The sequence below is a fragment of the Canis lupus genome (genome assembly GCF_048164855.1).
Source record: "Canis lupus baileyi chromosome 5 unlocalized genomic scaffold, mCanLup2.hap1 SUPER_5_unloc_4, whole genome shotgun sequence".
NCBI lineage: Eukaryota > Metazoa > Chordata > Mammalia > Carnivora > Canidae > Canis > Canis lupus.
This window is the reverse complement of record NW_027326411.1, coordinates 173,330-181,911: the sequence shown is the minus strand read 5'-3', so window position 1 is coordinate 181,911 and position 8,582 is coordinate 173,330. Positions and strand designations below refer to the sequence as shown.

The following is an 8,582-nucleotide window of genomic DNA, read 5'->3' as shown; positions in this document are numbered from 1 at the left end:
TATTTTGGCACAAACATTCAGTACTCTTTTCTGCTAGATAAATCAGACCAAAAATAAGTCGAAAGCAACTAGTGACCTGTGATGACATTATTCAATATAATATTAGAGATTCAAGAAGGGATTGATTTGTAGTCTGTTCTTACCTTAGCGTTTTGGATGCAGGGACAGAGGGCCCAAGCTGCGCTGGCCTTCACATCTGGATGAGGATTTTTCAGCAGGGACCATAGCAAACGAACTCCATCTAATCGATCAATTATTCTAATGTGAGACCAAAAACAGAAGTATAAACTGTAATTAGTATTTAGGAATGAAACTTAAGTGGCCTATCTATCCACACAACTCTAATTATTTTTCTCCTTGTGACATTTGGCTTAGATTTTTTTTTTTTCAAAACTAACAACAGCCGGGGAGTCTGGGTGGCTCAGTGGGTTAAGCAGCCAAATCTTGGTTTCAGCTTGGTTTTAATCTCAGGGTCCTGAGTTCAGGCCCCATGTTGGGCTCCACCCTGGATGTGGAGCCTACTTAAAAAAAAACTTTAACAGCAGGAATAGAATGTGCTACTAAACTGTAAGCTCTCTGATTTCAGTTTTAAATTCATGACACAGAAAGCAAGCTCTGGGATAATTATGATTCACGCAAATGTAAAATCAAGCCATGTAATTTTTTAATGAGTTGTACACAGACTGTTACCTAAATGTCAAAATACTAGTTCCTTTATATAGTAACATCTATATACTTTCCAAAACAAATATTTATGCCTGAAAACTGTGAAGTTACCTTTTTTATTTGGTCTACCCTTAATTGACTTACCTTCCTATATGACATATTTTAAACTCTGCCAGTCCTAATCTAGCATTAGGAATTAAAATCATTACACCACAGTGCACCCTTTGTTAGGCATGGATAACACGTAACTTGTTTTCCATGTGCTCCCTTCTCAGCAAGACTAACATTGCAGACTGTGTTATAATTACTTAAACACACTGTAATCAAAATATCTTCATGACTAGCTGAAAAATGAATTATCATCAGAGTCATCTCTACACCATCTGTCTTCTGTTTATATATCAATCAGTCCAGGGAGCATAACCTTGCATTAAGGTCCATTGAGTACACTTGCAGTTGAGAAGATGGCCAAACAAAACTTAATATCCTTTACAAACATGGCTTTGTTCAGAAAGATATGTTAAACTCAAAACAGATGAAAAAAGATAAAGAACATCAAAACTCCTTTGATTTTTAATCTTGAGTAAAACACATGTAGTATTTAGCCACAGACAGAATAAATACTACTAGTTTAGAAGACCATTCAAATTATCTCTTGAAAACTGACATAAAGACAACTACATATCATATTGGAGATGAGTTGGCCAGGAAAAAAAAAATTATTTCAACTGGTCCAAATATGATACCAGGCTTGCATAACCTTATAAAATAGCTGGTAATGCAAACAGCCTGTAGTAAGATACAAATTGTCTCTTTAGAAAATGACTTTTAATAAGAAAGAAGCACACTGAGAAAGTATTTTAACACAAAGTTTAACTAAATAGCTTTCCAAACTGTAAAGCTCTCTGTCGATATCATGCTGAGAGAAAAAGTTTTATTTCTCAACTGATGGAAAATGTAAAGAAAGATACCAAGCACTTCATAATGAATGATTTACTTTACAAAATTAAACAATCTTACTGCCTTACATATGCCACTGAAAGCATAATTGATACTAATCCTTGGGTCTATTTTTTTCACATGCAATTAATTTCTCAGTGAACAATAGGTCTGTCCTACCCTCTTGCAAATGTAGCAGTAAAATTTGCATTGGTAATATTTAACTGGACAGTGCTGGACATAACTTGACATTAGAGCAGAAATCATTTGCATGGCACATCTTTTCAGGTTTCTTTTAAAGGGATAATTCGGTGTGTTCTGGACTCCCACCCCTCTGACAAAATTTCACAATTAGCTATAAAAATTCACTATTAATTATAAAACTACATCTATTGTCCCTAATCATCACCCAAAACCTTAGGCAATTAATTCATTAGCTGCTTAGTTGTAACAGATGAGGATTGTGGCTTCATCACTGGTGCCTTAGAAGACTCAGCACAGGGGATCCCTGGGTGGTGCAGCGGTTTGGCACCTGCCTTTGGCCCAGGGTGCAATTCTGGAGACCCAGGATCAAATCCCACGTCAGGCTCCCGGTGCATGGAGCCTGCTTCTCCCTCTGCCTGTGTCTCTGCCTCTCTCTCTCTCTCTGTATGACTATCATAAATTTAAAAAAAAAGAAGACTCAGCACAGCACAGAGTAATAACCTTAGATGAGGGGAAACGTGATTGACACACATTTGCAAGCACAGGAACTAACAAAGTCAGGCGGTAGCAGACTATAGGATTTAACTGGCCCTCCCAACTCCCTCATTCTCTGTATCAAGTTATTTACTGCTGATTTTTACTTCACAATAAGTCAAGTATCAGGGCGCCTGGATGGCTCAATTGGATGAGTGTCTGACTCTTGATTTTGGCTCAGGTCAAGATCTCAGGGTGATAAGATTGAGCCCAGGTCAGACCCACACTCAGCACAGTGTCTGTGAGTCTGCCTGAGATCTCCTCCCCCTTTGTCCCTCCCCCTGCCCCCCTGCACATGGTCTATCTCAAATAAATAAAATCTTAAAAAAAGCGCCAAGTATGTGCCCTTACTTCCCCCTTCCACCTGCCAGCGCCCTAATTCTGATCTTTACCACATCATATCAGGATGGCTATTGTAGCTGCACCCTTGGTTTGGGGTCTTCAATTTCTCTCAATTCTATCCATCCTATAATTCCTGTGAAATTGATCTTCCTAAAGGACCTTTTGGAGCTTCTGTAGTGGCTCCTTGAGAGCAGGTCCCCAGGTTTATTCAGTCTGTTCATCACACCACCTCGCACATTTAATCAATGCCTGCAATTCCCGGAGAAACTTTCCAATGGCTTCCCATTACCCCTGTGGTATTAAAACCCTGATTCCTGAACTCAGTAGTTATCATTTTCAATAAGCTGATTTATTCTTCCCAATTTCCTATATTTGGGCATTTGCTTATAAAACTCTTGTGCCATCCACGAAACACTAAGTGCTAAGCATACAGAAATAACATATACAGTCAACTCTCGTTACTTGGGGGGTAGTTATGTTCTATAAAGTCATTGCAAACAGGGAATTAATCAACACTGAACCATTGCTCCTGGTTCTCCCAGGGAGAAATACAATTGTCCCTGAGAGCCTCTGTTCAGAACATTTTTGTCAAATGATCTATAACCATGTTCTATGTGTGTTTCTGTTTAAAGCACCTTGTTTAATATATATTGTTGATTCATTAACATTGAACCAGCCCGGGATCCCTGGGTGGCGCAGTGGTTTGGCGCCTGCCTTTGGCCCAGGGCGCGATCCTGGAGACCCGGAATCGAATCCCACGTCGGGCTCCCGGTGCATGGAGCCTGCTTCTCCCTCTGCCTGTGTCTCTGCCTCTCTCTCTCTGTGACTATCATAAATAAATAAAAAAAGAAAAAAAAATTAAAAAAAAAAAAAAAAAAACATTGAACCAGCCCATGGCCAGCAGCACTGCCATTCATCCTGAGCAAAGCTTCCTAACACCTGTAGTTTCTGTGTAAGGCATGTTATAATCTTCTTGCGCTTGGGAACATTAGACCAGACGGCTCTTTCCCTCTGCTTAGGGACCATGTTAAGCAGCAACATAACCAACTCAAAACACAAAAATGTGAAGCATGTGGCATGACACAGGTTGTAAAAAAAGATGCTTGTTTACAGTAGAAGAGCTGAAACAAGAAGACAGAGCCTGGCCCTCTGTTCAGTATCGGCTGAACAGGTGCATGAGGTGACTTAAACTGTTCCTGCTCTGTGCATGTCTGTGAATGACAGCAAAAGTGCTGTACTGCTTTGGAGGTTACAAATAAATTTTAGCAGGGATGTGAAGTCACAAACATGGAATCTACAAATAGGATTTTAACTGTCCTTCAGGAAAGTACAGTCTAGTGAGGGAGATAAACCGTTATAATCCATTATGATAAATACAGTAGATGGGTGCATGGGGTTCCATATGAACACAAAGAGGACACAATAGTTTACTGACAGGCTACAGAAAGTCTCTCAACTGTGAGCCTTTCCCTATACCAGATCCAAAACAAGATAGTCTTTGCTCCATGAATCTAAAATCTCTCCCAACACAAATACATTCATTTCTAACCTCATTCTTTCAAAGTACATGTTCAAGTTCTAAATCTAACCATTGGAATAATCTTCCATTTGAAAGTCGAAGGTGCGTTTTCATAAAATTTCTTTGAACTTTATCGCTTTTTGCATATACAGCAAAGGGTTTATAGGTAGCATTAGTTTACACCCACAGGCCATTGCAAATGGGTTTATCTCCTTTTGTATAGTTTTTTAAATCTGATTAGCAGCTTGTTCTGAATTCGTTTTCAGTAGTAAGTAAGCTCTTCTCATTTTGATTATCAATTGAATTTTACATTAATTCTTTGACATTATAAACACAAAACTGAATTGTGTTTTCAAAATCTTCAACTTTATCGTAGAAGTCAAACTGTGTGGCTGGCAAAATAATAGTTCTAGAAAGATGAATACATATTCATACTCTATTAAACAAACCCAAACAAACTAAAAATGATGTAGCTGCTTGTTATGTTTCTTAGGGGTTTTTGTTGTTGTTGTTATGGTAACATTTGCCAAGATTGTTAAGAAGGTTGGCTGGCTTGCCTGCCCACTGAGGACATGTATATCAACAAAAGTGAAGTGTCTGTGCCCACAGAGTAGGCATAGCCAAGGTTGTAGAGTTTCTTTCTGGCAATGTCAACAGAACTATATTGAAACCATAATTTTACATGATTTCTAAAAATCTCACAATTTTCACTGAAAAGTACACTGGTAAATATTATTATCTCGTGATGGCTCACAATAAAGGTGGTTGACCTGAGAGAACATGTTATTCTTACACCTTGTTAGAGGATGCAACTGAAATCTATAGATTTTAAAATCAAGTTGGCAACTCAGTAAAAATGGAAACATGAAAAGGATGTCAGAATTAAGTGGTCAGGGACACCTGGGTGGCACAGTGTTTGAGCATCTGCCTTTGGCTCAGATAGTGACCCCAGAGTCCTGGGATCGAGTCCCATATTGGATTCCTCGCAGGGAGCCTACTTCTCCCTCTGCCTGTGTCTCTGCCTCTCTCTATCTCTCATGAATAAATAAATAAAACCTTAAAAAAAAAGAATTAAATGGTCACCGATGAAAAGCTACAATTAGAAAAGAATTTTACTTTTTTATAATGATTCTCAATGTTTTTATGTTTATCTCTCTAAATATTAGAGATTCTACGGGAGACCAAATTTGAAGAAAAAAAGTGAACATGACAAACTCTGGAAAGTTATGTCCCAGAATTTCTTGGCCCTGGTAGTATAGAATGATAACCTATCCTTTTATAGTTGTGTAAACAATATGATTAGAAAAGTCCCAGAAACATTTTCTCAGGGGAAAAAAAAATCATTCTTACAGTAAATATTAAGAGAGTGCCCACTAAGTGCCAGGTAATTTTTGAGGCACTGGGGATATTTCCACCTTGAAAGCAAACTGAAATCCCTGCTCTCATGGAGCTAATATTCTTTTGGGAAAAGACACAGAATAAAAGAGCAACCTGGCACATTATATGAACTATTAAAGTGACTGGAAAAAAAATAAACCAGAGAAGTGTGGTGGGATAGACGAGTGGCGGGGGGGCGGTGCAAGGAGGCTGTCCATGCAACAGTAACATGCGGCAGTACCCCTGCAGGGGTGAGAGAAGCTAGCACAGGGCTACAGAAAACAGTGTTCTGGTACCTAGTGCAGTCCCTGGCATGAAGAACTAGTCATTTTCAGTAAACACTAAATGAAAGTTACTCAGTAGTTGTTACATGCATACAATATTAATATTGGATCCTAGAGAACATATACTCCAACACTTTTATTACCCAATGAGAAAGCAGAAGTAGAGTGCCTAACCAACTCTGTATGATATGTGGTATGTTGGTTGGATATGCAAATAAAACATAATTTATTTTTTCTTTCTTCCCTGGAAAAAAAAAAAGCATGATTTAGATGAGTGTGTGAAAAGCAGCTGAGGCATGGCTTGCCCAAAAGAGAGAGCAAAATGGACCAACACAAATATTAATACTTATGGTTACCACAATGACAAGACACCCATTCCATTCACTACCCCTTCTGTTTTATAATCTGCCTTTTTAATTCAATATATGTAATGGAGCTTCTGTGTCAATGAATGCAAATGAACGTAGATTCATAGTAATCATTTTAATGACAAGTATTGCTATATTGATGTACCATAATATAGTTAACTGATCCTTTATTAATTGAAATTAGGTTCTTTCTGGTTTTGCAAAATAATAAAAATAACATTGCAAAGGCCATCCTTGCATTCTTTTGCAATGCACTGATTATTTTCTAAGGACACATACTGAGAAATGGAATTGCTCAGTAAAGATTTTGTATATTTTAATTTTTAATACACAATAGCAGACTATTCTCCATAAAAGTTATGTCAATTTGATTCCACATACACAGATCATAAGACTACCAGCCACCAGCAACAGCAACTATCTTAATTTTGTCTCTACATGCAAAAACTTTAATTTTTCACCTTAATTCTTTTTCTCCTTCATTATGGAATATTTCAAACATACTTAGTTTTTAATGGTAAATAAACATGAATAACACACAACTTTCAAAACCTCATTGCCAGTGTCATCTATCAGTATAAATGTGTGTTTATTTTTTCTAAACCATTTGTAAGTGAATTAGAGAAATAATATAATTCGCAGCTAAAATTTCAAGAAGGTCCTATCCTAACAACATCTTCCCTACCTTAAAGTTTTAGCATCTATTAATTATCCTTGCCTAAAATAATTATTTTATTGGGAGTTAGAGTAAACAAAATTAAAAAAACCACTACATTCATTGACTGAATTCTTTAATAAAGAGAGCTTCCTCTCATCACCTAGGGGCTCAGTTATCCTACAGAAAAGCAGAGTAAGTTTAATCTATTCCCTTTAACCACTAATTTGTTGAGTAAGAAGTTACTATACTGGTTATTTCCAGTGGAAGAGGAAATTTTTCTTCTCTTTCATTTTCATTCTTCCTCAGTATTTAAAATCCTGTGTAATTAGATCTATCAATTATTTTCTTTATGATTTTGATCTTTTACTTATGCTTAGAATAGCCATCCACACCCCCAGATAGTAAAACTTGAATATTTCTTTTGTTCTCTTATAATATACTTTGCTGGGCAGCCCTGGTGGCTCAGTGGTTTAGTGCCGCCTGCAGCCCAGGGTGTGATCCTGGAGACCCTGGATCGAGTCCCACATGGGGCTCTCAGAATGGAGCCTGCTTCTCTCTCTGCCTGTGTCTCTGCCTCTCTCTCTCCTCTCTGTGTATTCTCATGAATAAATAAATAAAAATCTTTAAAAAATATATACTTTGCTTATACTTAAATATGTTAATTACCTGAATTGTCTATAAGAAGGAAGTAGAGATCCAGCTTTTTTATGGTCATTCTGTGATAGTATACTAAAATTTAAAAAAATATTAAGTATGGTGGATCTGTTTCCTCAGGCAATGGACATAAAAGCAAAACTGAATATTGCAACTACATCAAACTAAAAAGCTTTTGTACAACAAAGGGAACTATCAATAAAATAAAAAGACAACCTACTAAATAAGAAAAAACCACGTCTGATAAGGGATTAATAACAAAATATTTAAAGAATACAATTCAGGGATCCCTGGGTGGCGCAGCGGTTTGGCGCCTGCCTTTGGCCCAGGGCACGATCCTGGAGATCCGGGATCGAATCCCGCATCGGGCTCCCGGTGCATGGAGCCTGCTTCTCCCTCTGCCTGTCTCTCTTTCTCTCCCTCTCTCTGTGACTATCATAAATAAATAAAAAAAAAATTAAAAAAAAAAGAATACAATTCAACACTGAAGCCCACAAATAATCTGATTAAAAATAGGCACAGTACCTGAAAAAGGATATTTCCAAAGATATCCGGATGGCCAAGAGACACATGAAAAGATTTTCAACATCACCTACCACCAGAGAGATGCAAGTCGAAACCACAATGACATGTAACCTCATATCAGTCATAATATCCTAAATTTTGATATGTAGTTATATAGTTATATATAGATATATTTATTTAGCCTATCTAATTTATTCCATTTATCTGTCCATACTTGCACGATTCTTGTTTTCTTTTCTTTTCTTTTCTTTTTTTTAGAGAAGGAGAGAGCAGGGGTACGAGCAGAGAAAGAGGGAGAGAGAGAATCTTAAGTAGGCTCCATACCCAGTGAGAAGCCCAACATGGGGCTCAGCCTCATAACCCTGAGATCATGACCTGAAGTGAAATCAAGAGTCAGACATTTAACCCACTGAGCCACCTAGGTGCTCCTAATTGTTTGTTTTTAATAGTATGGGTAGGAGCTCTAAAGACTGAACAATAATCTGCCAATTGGATACCCTTTAATTGTATAA

At 37.5% G+C, this 8,582-nt stretch overlaps 1 protein-coding gene and 1 long non-coding RNA gene across 2 annotated transcripts in view; one reads left to right on the top strand and one right to left on the bottom strand.

The window, feature by feature from the left end:
* LOC140629432 (outer dynein arm-docking complex subunit 2-like) overlaps window positions 1-8,582 on the bottom strand; it is a 216,335-nt gene that overhangs the window by 85,238 nt on the left and 122,515 nt on the right. The window contains exon 21 of the mRNA XM_072818908.1: window positions 144-258. Within this exon, the coding sequence (XP_072675009.1) occupies window positions 144-258 (115 nt within the window). The remainder of the gene's footprint in view (window positions 1-143; window positions 259-8,582) is intronic.
* The window catches only part of LOC140629434 (uncharacterized), a 187,104-nt gene that overhangs the window by 153,746 nt on the left and 24,776 nt on the right, over window positions 1-8,582 (top strand). The window lies entirely within an intron of this gene.